Source organism: Crotalus tigris, unplaced genomic scaffold (assembly GCF_016545835.1).
Source record: "Crotalus tigris isolate CLP2741 ecotype Arizona unplaced genomic scaffold, ASM1654583v1 scf7180000019525.322107, whole genome shotgun sequence".
Taxonomy (NCBI): Eukaryota; Metazoa; Chordata; class Lepidosauria; order Squamata; family Viperidae; genus Crotalus; species Crotalus tigris.
This window is the reverse complement of record NW_024097580.1, coordinates 59,402-75,834: the sequence shown is the minus strand read 5'-3', so window position 1 is coordinate 75,834 and position 16,433 is coordinate 59,402. Positions and strand designations below refer to the sequence as shown.

Below are 16,433 nucleotides of genomic sequence, written 5' to 3'. Positions count from 1 at the left end.
ACCTCAACATTTTTGAGGCAGAATTAGGCAGCACCACACATCAGTGAAACAAACGAGTTTCTATCGTCAGTGTCTTTATAAATGTTGCTGTAACGCTGCTTCTTATCTTTTCTAACAGCCCTTTGGAACTCTTTGTTGAGTTTCCTTTTGAGATTTATTTTCTTTCGTGGCATTGGTTTCTCTTTTCTTTTTGGCAATTTTTATGGGTTTGCAGTTTGCATTTTTAAAACCTCTTTCTTCATTTATGGAAATATATGTTCACATTTGTAACTACTTTGAGCATTCATTCATTCATTCATTCATTCATTCATTCATTCATTCATTCATTCATGTTCAGTCCACAATTTCCCTGGTTCTTTATCAAGGAGGTTCAGAACTTCTAAGTGATTCCTGATGTTTTTCTTTTTAACTCATTTTACTGTTTTACTGTTTTTATATTTCCTGTGGTAGTTGACATGAATGTTACTTAGGGATTGGGAAAGTCAGCCCGCTAGCCATTGGTTCAGATCCTGGCCCATAGGAGATGCTAATAGAGAAGGTGAGAATTCCTACCTAATCCCCATTCCTGGAATATTCCTCTTTTCTGCAGCCAAGGTGCCTTGGTACCTTACCACCATCAGGCATGCCCCAATATGACCACTTGGACAATATTGCAAAATGTCAGTGTAGTGTGAGAGAATAAGAACTAATGGAGGAAGACATGTCATCATGGCAGTGTCCCACTTCATAGCTGGAGTGAGAGCTAGCTGGCTGATTTTAAAAGAAGATGGTAGTGTGGAAACACAAATCAGGGTGTGTAACTATTGACATTAGGCATGACCTGTATGGAAGTCCCTTCATTTACTAAGTTCTTTAGATGAAAATGGATTTGACCTTGTTTCCCATCTAAACTCAAGAATGACTCTGTTAAAGAAAATATCATGGTGATTCCTAACCAAAGTAGTGACTTGGCACTTAGGAAGGCAATTCCATTTTACCAGAATGCCTAGTCTTTTCTTATTGGAAGAGGCCAACTTTTTAGGAGAAATTACATTACAGGACACATTGGAAATTGAATTCTCCCATCCTTGGTCTTACTCCTAATTGATGCAAGTTCTTTTCCTGTTCATTCTTTCTTAGAGGGACAATACAATATGGAGAAGAGCGTGGGCGATGCTAGAAATGTACAAATAATAGCTTTATGAAAGTGATTAGAGCTGAGTTCCAGTAACTATAGCAAGTGTAAAAGTGACCCTATGTGTATGTTCAGAAAAAAGAAGCAGGTGGCATTCAGTTACAAAGGGAAATAAAGTACTTTGAGATGTACTTTACGATTTGGTCACTGGGATTCAGGAGATTCATTCAATGTAACAACTGATGCATAGTTGTGTTGAGGTGAACTTGTTTGCTTCAATGTTTTTGCACTTTCCTAAAATAATTATTATAATTATGGAAATCATTGGTGTTATCAACTTGTCTAGCCAGAGTTCTGGTGGCCTTGTGGAAGTTTAAAGGATTGGAAGAGAAAAAGTAGAAATGTCAATATAAACCAAACAGGGCTATGGAGAACTGCAATTAGGGACTTGGTGTAGCAGGAATCTGCCATGAACTCGTGACAGCTTGCCCTGATAATATTATAGTTATGCTTAAGATAGCTCTTTCTTGAATACCTTTCAGTGCATGCTTTCATAATCTCTATTTCCTGCTGTAATACATTTCTTAGCAGAGCAGGGCAGCTTGTTTCATAAACTGGGCTGATACAGTAAATAGATATGGGAAAAACTGCATCTTAGGTGAAGGTTTAGCATTAGAAATGAGGAGATGTGTAGTGTTGGCAATCTTACTGCTGCTGCTTCCTAACACAGTGGGCAAAGCAAGTTCTGTTAAATGCATGCAAAGTGAACCTCAGCGTATCTTGCTTGAGTGGCATAAACCAGGTGACATCTTCATTGGTGGGGTTACCTCTCACATCATTCCTATTTTTTCTGAGATAACATTTACAAAACTTCCTTCATTAGTGGGTGGAAGTGGCAAGAAGGTGACAAGCAACAGGGAGAAAGCAGAACTATTTAACTCATTTTTTGCATCTGTCTTTACACAAAGGGAAAAAACAGACCAACCTATCAAAAATAGTGCCACAAAAAACAAAACAGAAACACAAGTTAAGATAGGCAAGAAAATCGTTAGTGAGCACCTGTCCAGCCTAGATGAGTTCAAATCGCCAGGACCAGACGGATTACACCCCAGAGTTCTCAAGGAACTGGCAGATGTGATATCGGAGCCACTGAACTATATTTTTCAAAGATCCTGGAACACAGGGGAACTACCAGAGGACTGGAAAAGAGCTGATGTAGTTCCCATCCTCAAAAAAGGAAAAAAAATGGATCCAGGAAATTACAGACCTATCAGCCTGACCTCAATACCTGGGAAGATCCTGGAAAAGATAATCAAACAACGAATCAACGAACACCTAGAGGCAAACAAAGTCATTACTAAAAGCCAACATGGGTTTGTCAAAAATAGATCATGCCAGACAAATCTTATTGCATTCTTTGACCAAGTGACAAAATTAGTGGATCAGAGGAATGCTGTGGACATAATTTACTTGGACTTCAGTAAGGCATTTGATAAAGTAGATCACAACCTACTACTTGACAAGATAGAAAAATGTGGGGTAGACAGAACCACCACCAGATGGATCCGTAGCTGGCTGACCGGCCGTACTCAGCGAGTGGTCCTCAATGGAACTGCATCTATATGGAGGGAAGTGTGTAGTGGGGTGCCCCAGGGCTCTGTTCTGGGCCCAGTACTCTTCAACATCTTCATCAACGATTTGGATGAAGGGATAGATGGGGAACTCATCAAATTTGCAGATGACACCAAGCTGGCAGGAATAGCCAACACTCCAGAAGACAGGCTTCAGATACAGAAGGATCTGGACAGACTTGAACACTGGGCACTAACTAACAAAATGAAATTCAATGGTGAAAAAAGCAAGGTTCTACATTTAGGCAAGAAAAACCAAATGCACAAGTACAGCATAGGTGGCACCATGCTCAATAGTAGTAACTGTGAGAGGGACCTCGGAGTCCTAGTAGACAATCACCTAAATATGAGCCAGCAGTGTGCTGCAGCTGCCAAAAAGGCCAACACAGTGCTAGGCTGCATTAACAGAGGGATAGAATCAAGATCACGTGAAGTATTAATACCACTCTTCAATGCCTTGGTAAGGCCACACTTGGAATACTGCATCCAGTTTTGGTCACCACGATGTAAAAAAGATGTTGAGACTCTAGAAAGAGTACAGAGAAGAGCAACAAAGATGATTAGGGGACTGGAGGCTAAAACATATAAGGAACGGTTGCGAGAATTGGGTATGTCTAGTTTAACGAAGAGAAGGACAAGGGGGGACATGATAGCAGTATTCCAATATCTCAGGGGCTGCCATAAAGAAGAGGGAATTAAGCTATTTTCCAAAGCACCTGAAGGCAGGACAAGAAGCAACGGGTGGAAACTCATCAAGGAGAGAAGCAACCTAGAACTAAGGAGAAACTTCCTGACAGTGAGAACAATTAATCAGTGGAACAGCTTGCCTCCAGAAGCAGTAAATGCTCCAACACTGGAAGTTTTTAAGAAGAGACTGGACAGCCATTTGTCCGAAATGGTGTAGGGTTTCCTGCCCGAGCAGGGAGTTGGACTAGATGACCTCCAAGGTCCCTTCCAACTTTACTACTATTACTATTACTATTACTTCTCAAGACTGGATATATATTCCAATGTAAGAAATTCATTTTCTCTCTTCCTCACAAAGCTTTCAGTAATGACTAGAGGCTCTCCCCTTTGTTTGTTTATTCTTGCTGTATACATATTTTTGTACACCTCAGGGTGGCATACAAATTTCTTAGGATGGCATTGTAGTGACATCCCAAAGTATAAGAGAAAATGACTTGCTATTGCCAGACATTTACAAAATAAATTAGCTAAAATAATATATGCCATGGGCCAGCTATATTCTGACTTTTTCTCTGTTCCCTCTTCTTTTTCATGGATCATCACCACATGGCAAGAAGAGATTGATGTATTTAGAACCATCTACTAAGTATCTAGATTCATGCACCATAGTTCTAGTATGCCTATTCATTCCTAAATCATCCAGATTTAACTCTATCACTTCTTGTTTCCTGAAAGATTCCACAAAGGGTAGTTCTCCTGCAGCAACATAGTGGAATTAAAAAAAAATGAAATGGGACATCAACAATCCCTCTAAACATTAATTTCTTTTTTTGGGGGGACATGTATTTCATTTTTTTCTCCTCTAATAGCAAACATCCCTCCTAAAATTTCCATTGGTCCAAAAGATGTTTCAGAAATCAAAATAGCTTCTAAGGACATTCAGTCCTAAAATATTGAAATGGACATGCAGTTGGGGAATCAGTTTTGGATAACATCAGTTGAAATATGTTATTGTGTGGAATCTATGAAAAAGATATTATTGTTGTTTCTGCACCAGGCATCCGAAATAATACTATACAATGCTTTTGTAGAAATACTATATTGAAAGCTCATCTGGAAAAACTGCATTCTATTTTAGATGATTTCTTCTCTTAAATGAATGCTATAAAGTTGGAAAAGAGTAGAAAATAATGGTAACACAGCAACATCTGGATTTGTCCAGGGTCTAATCTCTACTGAGACAGAGGTTCTGTCATCCTAATTTCTTTCTAGTTGGTATCTTGGAGAACTTTCAAACTCAAGGTTGACTCAGAAGTGTCTTGGAGAGAGATTTTCATGTCCCTTCTACGTTTTCATTATATAACAGCTCACTTTGATTTAAACATGTTTCAATCTAATCCCTCTCTCAATTTCAGATCTTCATTGCTAGAATTTGTTAGACAAAGCTGATTATACATGTTGAGTTATAGTCAGAAGAAGGCAGCAATTTAAATTCCTGGATAAAAAAGGTTACTTTAACATCCCAGCTGTATTTTTAGTAATACAACAATGGATTCAAGCCCATTGAGGATCCTCCAGAGCAACTACTAGGGAAATGTATATTAAAAAATCATTTTTAATCCTATCCAAGACATACAGTACATACATAGGTAAGACATACATACAGAACAATCAAACTAATGGTAACATATCATCTGAAATTATCCAGTACCCCAAATTTATTGAGGCATATATTCTGTAACCCTAATTTCTTTCTAGTTGGTATGTTGGAGAACATTCAGATCCAGGGCTGAATCAGAACTGCCTTGGGGAGAGATTCTTATGTGAAGAAATAACGAACAGAACTGAGAATAGATGATTATATATCTGGCATAGTTCTTTGATAAGTCTGTACCATAAAAATACATTTCTCAAAAAGCCACATTCATGGAGAACAAGAAAAGGAATGAAATTAAAACAGTAGCCAAGAGGAAATTGCATTACATTTGAGGGGTGAACAGAAATTAACAAATGAATGAAAGTCACAGATCCAGTTTTTCCAGTTCCATTAAGGAATACCTATGTTCTGTTAACTAATTTCAGAATCAGGATCAGTAAAAGTTTAATCAGAAATGTTAAAGTCATACATCTGGATCCAGATTTAGTTACGCTTGGACTGTACCCACTGGAATTATGGCCAGACTAATTTCAATTCTATTTATTTAATTTTTTGAGGATAATTAAGCCTGAATTCAATTCATGGGGATAAGAAATGAATAAAATGTATTGTTTAGGTTGTTCTTGCATTGAATGCAATTCCATACAAAGAGCTTATTATTTGATGAAGTTAATTCAACATAATTTCCATTCAAACCTTCAATTGTTATAGGTCAGTGATGACTAGCTGCTGACTAGCACTTTTTTATTTAATAAGCATAGTTCATGGATGTAATCACTTGGGTGGTAACTATGGCCTATTTTATTGTTTCTAAATGGAAACAATAAATAATTAAAATTAATTAATTTTAATTTCTGCCTACAAGCATCCAATCTCTTTCTTTGCAGATTGATCACAAAGTTCATCCAACATATCCTAGCCTTGGTCTTTGCCATTGATGAGATCAATGGGAATTCTGAGCTCTTACCCAATGTAACTCTTGGGTTCCACATCCATGACAGCTACACTGATTCAAGGACAACCTTCCGTGCCACTTTGGACTTGCTCTCCAACTCACATCAGTTTCTTCCCAACTACAAGTGTGGAAGCAGTCAAAAATTAATAGGTGTCATTGGTGGACTAAGTGCTGATGCTTCCTTGTGTATAGGAGATGTCTTAGGCCTTTACAAGGTTCCCCAGGTAAGAACTATGGATTGGCATCAGGATATTTGTGATAATCTGATACTTTGACCATCAAAAAATAAGGAGGCATGATTTAAGAAAAAGGATTTAATATATGAAGACATAAATAAGTGCATCATGACCACTGAATATGTGTCTTTTTGTGTGTTTTGTAAAAACACTTATTAATTGAGAAATTCTCCCTTAATTACAACCAGTTGAGACAGAGATTATATATATAATGATGTACCATTGGTATATGTCACCATAGAAATTATCTTGGACATAAATTGTACAATTATGTTGAAATGTGAACAAGAAGGGACCTTTTCACATATCTGGTGGAAATGTAAAAACGCTAGAAAATTCCAGATTCAAATAAGCACACTGATTCAGAGGATTTTAAAGATTAATATACAATTGAGACCAGAAGTTTGTCCTTTGGGTTTGATGGACCAACACTTGGGAAAAAAAGTCATTGAGCTTTGTTTTTGTGCGTGATAACTGTAGCAAGATTACTTGCCTCAGATTACTTGCACAAAGATGGAAAGATTCAGCATTACCCACAATAGGAGGAATAGTTCATGAAGATGATGGATCTTAGCCTTAATAGATGGCCAAATTGACTTGTTTGATCAAAGACAGTATCTAAATATATTGCTGACTGGAAACCACTTATAAATGTTTTGTATGAAACAGAAAATGAACTTATGATTTATGATTTGGGCAATTAGACACAATTGATTATATAAAGAGGAGAGTTATAGAATAAGAGGTAGATTTTACGTATAATTGCTGAAAACAAAATGTGAAATTATTTCTTTTCATCTTTTTTCTTTGTTTTCAATTTTTCTGCTATTTTAGCTTTCTTTTTGATTTGTTACTATCCTTTCTCTTATTTTATGTTAATTTATATTTTCCTTTAATAAAAATTATATATAAGCTTTGTAGTACATTTGAGCCTGAAAAAGTAATAATAACATTTTATAAATTACACTACAGCTACTTGATTTCCTAAAAATATTGCCATCATCAATTCCTTTAAGTGACAGGAAAAACGTTATTATATGAAAAAATGTATTATCTTAAAAACTGTATTGTAGGACACAGCAGACTACTCCAGCTAATATGTGTATGCATGTGCATGTATACACACAAACATACAAACTCACAAATATGGGGGGGAATTAAGTACTCATACTTCTTTAAATTCCATGTCATTACCATATTTTAAGGATTACATTCCAGTTCTCAAAATGGAATACAAGTTGGTGATCAAATTGTTCTTTTTGCTATTGCTCCTAATCCAGCAACAGTGGAAAGAGGGTAATGATGAAGAACAATAAAAAAAATAGCTTTAGAATAGCAATAGCACTTAGACTTATATCGCTTCACAATGCTTTAGAGCCCTCTCTAAGCAGAGTCTGCATATTGCCCCCAACAATCTAGGTCCTCATTTTACCAACCTTGGAAGGATGTAGGGCTGAGTCAACCTTGAACCACTCAGAATCGAACTCCTGGAGTGAGTGGTGAGTTAGCCTGCAGTACTGCATTCTAACCACTATGCCACCACGGCTCTTTATGATGGTGAGACGCAAATAGATAGATGATAGATAATGGATGGATGGATGGATGGATGGATGGATGGATAGATAGATAGATAGATAGATAGATAGATAGATAATGGATGGATGGTTAGATAGATAGATAGATAGATAGATAGATAGATAGATAGATAGATAGATAGATATCAGACACACGGATGGATGCTATGCAGGGTTTTGTCATCTTTCCATTTCATTCTTCTTTGAAACATATACCTTTTTTCTCTAGCTTTCTTATGGTTCATTTCAACCAACAGTATATTATGATTCTGACTTCTTTTCCTTTTATCGCATGGTTCCTAATGAAGCCCTTCAACTTTGGGGGATAGTACAGTTACTTCTGCATTTCAGGTGGAAATGGGTTGGCCTTGTCAGTATTGATGACCAAAGTGGAGAACATTTCTTGGAGGTTTTGCAACCCAGACTTTCTCAGCAGGGAATATGTTCTGCCTTCATCAAAAGAATTCCAAAAACTCATCCAATGTGCAGTATAGAAGAAATTCTTGAAAAAATTCCTAATGACATCTCAGTTTTCCAAAACAGCAGAGCCAATGCAGTCGTTGTATATGGAGAAAGTGTAACCTTGTTCTGGCTGGCAGATCTTTTATGGTGGAATGACATTGGGATGATCATGCTAACTCCAGAACAGAAGTCCAACCATTCTTCAGGAAAAGTGTGGATTGCAACAGCCCAAATTGATTTTGTATTCAACAACTTTCAAAAAGATTTTGATATACAGATCTTCCACGGTACTCTTTCCTTTTCAGTTCACTCAAAGAAAGTTTTAGCCTTTGAAGAATTTCTTCAGAAAGTAAAGCCTTCTTTGGCAAATGAAAAGAGTTTCATCAACAATTTTTGGGAAAATGCTTTCAGTTGTTTCATTTCCAGCTCAACCACAACCAATTTATGTACTGGAGAAGAGATGTTGCAGAATCTTCCTACACCTTTCTTTGAAATGGGCATGACCGGTCACAGTTACAGCATCTACAATGCAGTTTATGTCATGGCACATGCCTTAGATATGATGTATTCATCCAGCCGCAGATCTAAGACAATACCAATCTCTCAAGACATCGAACCTTGGCAGGTAACAATACTTTTCTAACCTTACTGCTACAAAGTGCAGGGTTTATTACCTGTGGAAATATTTTTTTATTGAAAATTTTTAAAATTTTACAAAAAAATTCCCTTCCCCAAACCCTCCCAACCCACCCCAACCCTCCCCCATCCTTTCCAGAACTGAATACAGGCTTAATTAGAATTTAAAAGAAAAAATTTTAAACACAAATAAACTATATACAAATTTGGTTACAATAATTAAGCAAATCAGAAAATACTTTAACACCAATATTTAAAAAGCAGAAAGAGAAAAAGAAAAGAAACAAGAAAAAGAAGAGAAAGGGGCGTTGTCTTACCTGAACGCCTTTTCTCAGCTTGATGATAGAGAATCCACGGATGGGTTGTCTTAATCTATCTGCTCCAATTAGACTAAGTCTGAAATTTAGTACCGCCCCCTCTGTGCCAACTGCACCCGAGTTTTAGGCTAAGGCGATACCCAGAGTTTAGTCCGACGCGTCTGAACAAATGGGGACCAGGCCAACTGACCTAATGGGAGGGAGTGGATTCTCCATCATCATGCTGAGAAAAGGCGTTCAGGTAAGACAACGCCCCTTTCTCCAGCATGATTGGATGGAGAACCCACGGATGGGACATACCAAAGCCCTGTGTCCCTAGGGTGGGGAATTAGATTGGGCCTGGTTCCCACCCAATGTTAATGCGTGTTCTAGGACCTTGCGGCCAAATGAAGCCGTAGAAGATGCATATATATCCATCTTGTAGTGACGGACAAAGGAGGAGGGCGATGCCCATGTTGCTGCCCTACAAACTTCCTCTATGGATGCCTGGGTAGACCAGGCTGCTGTAGTGGCTGCGCCCCTGGTGGAATGGGCCGTGATATGGCTGGGAGCTTGTAGTGACTGAGTCTGGTATGCCAGAGAAATACAAGCTCTAATCCACCTGCCTATAGTGGGTGAGGAAACCTTCTGTCCTAACGACGAAGGGTGAAATGACACAAACAGAGCCTCAGTCTTGCGGAAGGATGAGGTTCTCTGTATATAGCAATATAAGGCCCTGCGAACATCCAATCTGTTCCACTGAGCCTCTATGTCATTAGATGGGTTCGGACAGAAATCCGGCAAAACTATGTCCTGTGATCTATGGATACAAGGAGTTGACCTTGGGCACGAAAGAGGGATCTAACCTGAGAGTAACCCTGTCCCTATGGAAGATACACAGGTCCTTTCTCACTGACAGGGCAGCCAGCTCAGAGATTCTTCTGGCTGAAGTTACAGCAACCAGAAATGCCACCTTCATTGTAACTGCCTTCTGTAGTTACTCTGCGACAAGTTCCCCCAGCGTCTATCTCCCCTCCTTGATGTATTAACCAAGGTCTTGTGTTTATCCTTACCTTCGGTTAGGTATGGCTCTAGCGCCTTACCAAAGAGTTGTCCACCTGTATAAGGTTTAGAGGCCAGACGCCACTTGGCCTTGGTGTCTGCTCGCCAGTTTCTGAGCCAAAGGAGCCTTCGTGCTGAAATGTCTGCCGCGATGGTCCGGGCAGTGTATCTGATCATGTGTAAGGAGGCATCGGCTAGATACTGGGACGTGGCCACCAACTTACCCAGATTCTAGTGGGCTCTGAGCTGGTCCGGAGGGATCATGTCCTGGACCTCCCGTAGCCACAGGACCGAAGTCCTGGCAAAGAAGGCCATGGAGGTTGCTGCCCTCGTTGCCCAGGCTGATGCCTGGTGGGACCTGCGTAGGGCGGACTCAATCTTCTTGTCCTCTGCCCTTAGTGCCTCATTTATGTCCCGAGGGATGTTGGACTTGGGAAACAATGAGTTCAAGGGCTCATCAATCTCAGGAATCTCCAAAAGGGAGGTCAGGGAAGGAGCAACATTGAACAATGTTCTCTCTACCGCACCAGGGCTTAAGGGGGATCCTAGTTTTTCCCATTGTTTCTGGACTATATTTAGAAAAAGGGGAGGGCAGGGAATATGATTCTGTGAGACAGAGGGCTCAGTATATAAGGCATAGGGACCCTGGGATGTTGGTGGGTTCTCCTGTTCTTGGGCGAGGTTTGCAGTGGTGTAGGCCTTGAGAAGCAGGGAATTGAAGAAGGAGTGGTCAAAGAGACCGACAGGAGGGGTGAGTTCGGATGGGGCGATGCCCTCGTCCTCAGACAAAATTAGGCCAGCTTGTTCAGCTCCTGTAGATTCCAAATCCGATGCGGGATCATCCATCCAATCCGGAGATTGTGAATGATGTGTGGCCTGTAGGGGTGGCTGTGGGGTGTTGGAGGCCATAAATTGAGCCACAGCCTGGGCTATCATGGACTGGAGGAGGTTCGGGTTCAGGGCCTGGTTCTCAGGAGGGCGAAGTCCTGCTGCAGTGGGAGTGAATGTGGCCTGGGGACCTGAGGTGTCCTGACCGGTTATACCCCTCCCTGAAGCCACTGTTAGGTTTGAATCTGACTCAGGAATTCCCCTGGGGGGAGACCAGGCCCCTGGGGCTGAGGCACTGTGTGAAGAAAGGGGCTCAAATATAGACCTTCCCATCGTGCCAGTCAGATCTGGGGAGGCCGCTCTCAGTCTTTGGCACCCTTCCTCCCTCTGTGGCTCCCTGCTTGACCGGGCTCGCTTGGTGGTGCTCTTACCACTTGCCTCTGATTGGCGACTCCTCTTGGCCAGCTTGCTGCCTTTCTCTGCCATGATGAGTTGCTCTGGTCTCAACCATGGCAAAACACCCCCCCTCGGCGCTGTACTTCACCAAGGGAGTCTACAGAGATACTTCAGCCCAAGAGGGGGGTGGGCGGGGAGTTAATGGGCACCCCGATCACTTGGAATCGATCAGGCCCTCCCCGGTCGAACCTGCTCTCTCGACGATCCTGCCACCGATGATGTAATACTGCCTTCAGAAGAAAGTTCCAGGCAGTCTGGGCCTCAGCCACACACAAAATGGCCGCCAAGGGCTTTTGCCACACACAAAAGGGCCTCTGAGGGCTTCAGTCACACACAAAATGGCCGCCGATGACTTCAGGCACACTCAAAATGGCCACCGAGGCTTCAGCCCCACACAAAATGGCCGCTGGTGACTTTAGCCACCCACAAAATGGCCACCAGTGACTTCAGGCACACTCAAAATGGTCTCCGAGGCTTCAGCCCCACACAAAATGGCCGCCAGTGACTTCAGCCACCCACAAAATGGCCACCAGTGACTTCCGCCACTCACAAAATGGCCACCGAGGGCCTCAACCACATACAAAATGGCCACCGGGGGCTTCAGCCACACCCAAAATGGCCGCCGGGAGGCAATTCAAAATGGCGGCCGCCAATTTCGCGCCCTAAAAAACGGCCGTTGGAAGAAGGCCTTGAGGCCTAGGGTCTAAGCTGCAACGAGCCCTCGTTTGGGTGAATCGCCTGGGCTCCTAAAGCAGCTGGTGGCATGTGATTAGGCCGGCTGGAAAAGCTGTCGTCCAAGGCCTGACAGGCCCTCCCGGCTCCGAAAATTGGGCCGCGCCCAAATTCTCACCTGCTGCTCTCTGCTGGGGCCGAGGGACCTGGGAAGGCTCCCTCCAGGCTTGATGAGGCTCTGAAAACGACCTAAATCAAAGGTTTGATCTTGCTGTCCCTAACTGAGGGAAAACAAAGAAGGGAAAAGTTTCCCCCCCCCCAGAGGGAGAGGATTGTGAGTCTGTCAGCCTGAATAGGCTTCAGACTGGGATAATTGATCTTTCTTCTAGATATAATCGATTCTGAATCAATAATAAAATAACAAATAATAATAATAGCCTGAGCTAAGTAATTAAATAGAATTAAACTGTCTTCTGCTCCAGGAGCGAAGACAAAACGCGTCTTGGGGCAAAGAGACTAAGTCTAAAACTGGGGTGCAGTTGGCACAGAGGGGGCGGTACTAAATTTCAGACTTAGTCTAATTGGAGCAGATAGATTAAGACAACCCATCCGTGGGTTCTCCATCCAATCATGCTGGAGAAAAAAAAAGAAAAAAAGAAAAAAAATTAGAGAGAAAAAAAAATATCTAAAAAAAATATCTTAAACTTTAAATATAAATTATTCAAAAGCTAAATAATATTTTTTTATATCATACCTATATTGTATAACTGTGGAAATATTTTTGTGGGCCTTTTATAATTGTTTACACTTTTTTTCCCCCAAGCTCCATTCATTTCTTCAAAAAATCTCTTTCAACAACAGTGTTGGAGATGAAGTGACCTTCAATGAACATGGAGAAGTCTTGTATGGATTTGATCTTATCAACTTGATCACTTTTCCAAATGGCTCTTACACCAAGGTGAAAGTGGGAAGACTGACTCCTAAAAGACTGCTAGAGAAAGAATTGGTGGTGACTGACGAAAGAATTCAGTGGCATGCAGATTTCACCCAGGTAGCAAAAACATTATTGTGCTGAAATAATGGCTTGCTTACTTGCTTGCTAGCTAGCAGCTTGCTTATTTGTTTGTTTGTTTGTTTATTATCTATCTATCTATTTACTGTATTTGTTCATTTAATTTATATTCTGCCCATTTTGCTATCAATCTGAACAGGGTGGTAGCAGATTTCATATTTGAGAAATTTGAAACAGATTACAGGTGGCCACCAGCATATTTTAAACAGTAAATTATTAGTTAGTAAGTGGATTTTTGGGGAGGTGGGTGAATAATGAACTGAGACATGGGGTACAAAACCATGCAAATTCTTATAGCCAAGAACATCCATCTTTATGTGAAAACTCTTTGTTCCATTATTCTAAGTAGCTGACAGATGAAAACCAATATGGACCTTATCTCCATCCTAATGTTTTGAACAGGTACCCCCTACTTCTCTGTGCAATGATCCCTGCCAGCCTGGATTTCAGAAGGTCAAGAAGGAAGCTGAGCCCTTCTGCTGCTATGATTGTCTTCAATGTGAAGAAGGGAAGATTTCCTATCTGATGGGTAGGTCTGCCCCATTTTTAAGTGTGCCAGAAATGAGACCTAATGAAGTTTTACTTCAGTCATTGTTTGACTGCCCCTTCCTCATCCCATTCATGTAGAAACAAAAAATTCACTCGCTTTCAAATTTTTATTAATCAATTTAGAATCATCAGCAAGAGAAAAAGCACAATGATGAATTAAGGATAAAAAATTCCAGAAATACAGTATATGATTAAGTAAATACTCTTTAAAAGCTGCCTTCTCTCTCTCTCTCTCTCTCTCTCTCTCTCTCTCTCTCTCTCTCTCTCTCTCTCTCTCTCTCTCTCTCTCTCTCTCTCTCTGTGTGTGTGTGTGTGTGTGTGTGTAAGACGGGATGTTATAAAACTTTGAATGTAGGAGATGATCAGGATGAGCCGAGGGAGGGGTCAAATGCATCATTAGTCCCGAGTCCCTTCATACCCACAAGAGATCTAAATCCAGTCCACCTTGAATTCCATTGACTCTTATCTACTGCCAAGTTGCTTTGACTGTTAATAGTTCAGATTCTTGTAGAGAGCTTAAGCTTGCAACAAACCCTTATATTCATTTGAACTTGATTCCCCAGCACTTGATATTGATCATTGAAAGATGGAAGTGACCTTCTTTCCATCACAACCTTTTGACCCTTGCTTTAAGGCAGAAAACATCTTCTTTTCCAGTGTCTGATAGAACCAACTACCAAACTATCTCAAGGCTCTTGGCTGCAAAGATCCATGACTAAGATTTTTCACTTGTTTCTTTTTCAGATATGGATGACTGTGTCAGTTGCCCAGAAGATCACTATGTAAAAGATGGGGGAAACCTGTGCACTCCTAAAGTTATACATTTTCTCTCCTATAAAGAGCCTTTGGGGATCACCTCAGCTTCATTTGCTATCTCCCTTTCATTGACTGCATCTTTTGTGCTAGGAGTTTTTATTAAGCACCAGCACACTCCTATCGTCAAAGCCAACAACCAAAGTCTCAGCTACAGTCTGCTTATATCCCTAATTCTCTCCTTCCTTTGTGCATTCTTCTTTTTTGACCGACCCGTTCAAATAACTTGTCTTCTTCGACAAACATCCTTTGGCATCATCTTCTCAGTGGCAATTTCATGCATATTAGCAAAAACCATCATGGTGATCCTGGCTTTTTTGGCCATCCAACCGCATTCCAAGATGAATAAATGGATGGGGAGAAAACTGCCAATTTTTATTGTTCTTTCCTGTTCCCTTGTTCAAGCAGGCATTTTGACCATTTGGCTAGGATCTTCACCACCATTCCCAGATGTTGACATGCATACATTAGAGGGAGAGATAGTGCTGGAATGTAATGAAGGTTCAACTAAAATGTTCTATTGTGTTCTAGGATATATGGGCTTCCTTTCCATTGTATCTTTCTTTGTGGCCTTTTTAGCTAAAAACTTACCTGATAGTTTCAATGAAGCCAAGTTCATCACGTTTAGCATGTTGGTCTTCTGCAGTGTCTGGCTCTCCTTTGTTCCAACTTACATGAGTACCAAAGGAAAATACTTGGTAATTGTGGAGGTCTTCTCTATCTTGGCCTCCAGCACTGGCTTACTAAGTTGTATCTTTTCCCCCAAATGCTATGTGATTTTACTAAGACCTGATCTGAACCACAGGGAGCAACTAATAAAGAAAAAGAAATAAGTGCAGTATAAAAAAATTAGAATTTCCTCCCTTTTAGACGAAGACTGAATATCTTGGGGAGGAACAACAGAATAAACTTATTCTATTCTCCATTATTTTCAGTTTCCAAATTTCAAACCCTGGGAAATTTGCAAGGGTTAGATTAGCCTGCCACCTCTTGGTCAGCGGCAAGGGTTAAATTAGCCTGCTGCCAATGCAGCTGATCAATGTGGCAATGCAAAATGCACTCATCTTCCAGGACCACTTCATAAAAGAGTGGTCCTGACACCTTACAAACCACAGCTACCACCCTCAGTGCCCCTTGACCATAGTTTCTTGCCCAAACTCGGTTGCTGATTCACAAATCCCTTGGGGGCTTGGGCTGCACTGTCTCTGTTGCAACTCGATCTGGATGGGGATGGTCCAGCTTCATGGTCAGCCAACATCCCCATCTCAGTTTTGCTGGGCTATGACCCATTGATGTGCACGGAGTTGTGTGTTCGCAGAGCAAAAAGTGATGCCAATTGCCCTTTGTCATTATTTGGTCATCCTGACCATCATTTCCACTTGACCAATAGAGGCCAGGTGAAATGGGGCTGAGGTGGCATGTCTAATCATATTAGACATTAGAAATGACTGAAATTCAGCAGCAGTAAATTGTGCCCCATTATCCGATACAATTACATTGGGTAAGCTGTGTGTGGCAAAGATTCTGCACAATTCCTGGATGATCCTGGCAGTAGTCATAGAAGGGACGGGTGCTACCTCAAGCCACTTTGTGGCTGTCCACTACAATGAGGAACACCTGTCCTTGGAAGGGTCCTACATAGTCTATGTGAATCCTAAACCAGGGAGTTTGCGCAGTTTCCCAGCGATGTACTTGGGCTTGAGGCATTTCAGGTCTGGACTGTTGGCAAACCT

The 16,433-nt window shown here is 41.0% G+C and overlaps 1 protein-coding gene across 1 annotated transcript; it reads left to right on the top strand.

Moving 5' to 3' along the window:
- Positions 1–523: 523 nt before the first annotated feature.
- LOC120316929 (vomeronasal type-2 receptor 26-like) lies at positions 524–15,533 on the top strand. The gene is made up of 7 exons (XM_039363094.1): positions 524–538; positions 5,515–5,525; positions 5,977–6,268; positions 8,084–8,941; positions 13,090–13,317; positions 13,741–13,867; positions 14,632–15,533. Exons 1-7 carry the CDS (start codon positions 524–526, stop codon positions 15,531–15,533), a joined length of 2,433 nt encoding a protein of 810 aa, XP_039219028.1.
- Positions 15,534–16,433: the final 900 nt, after the last annotated feature.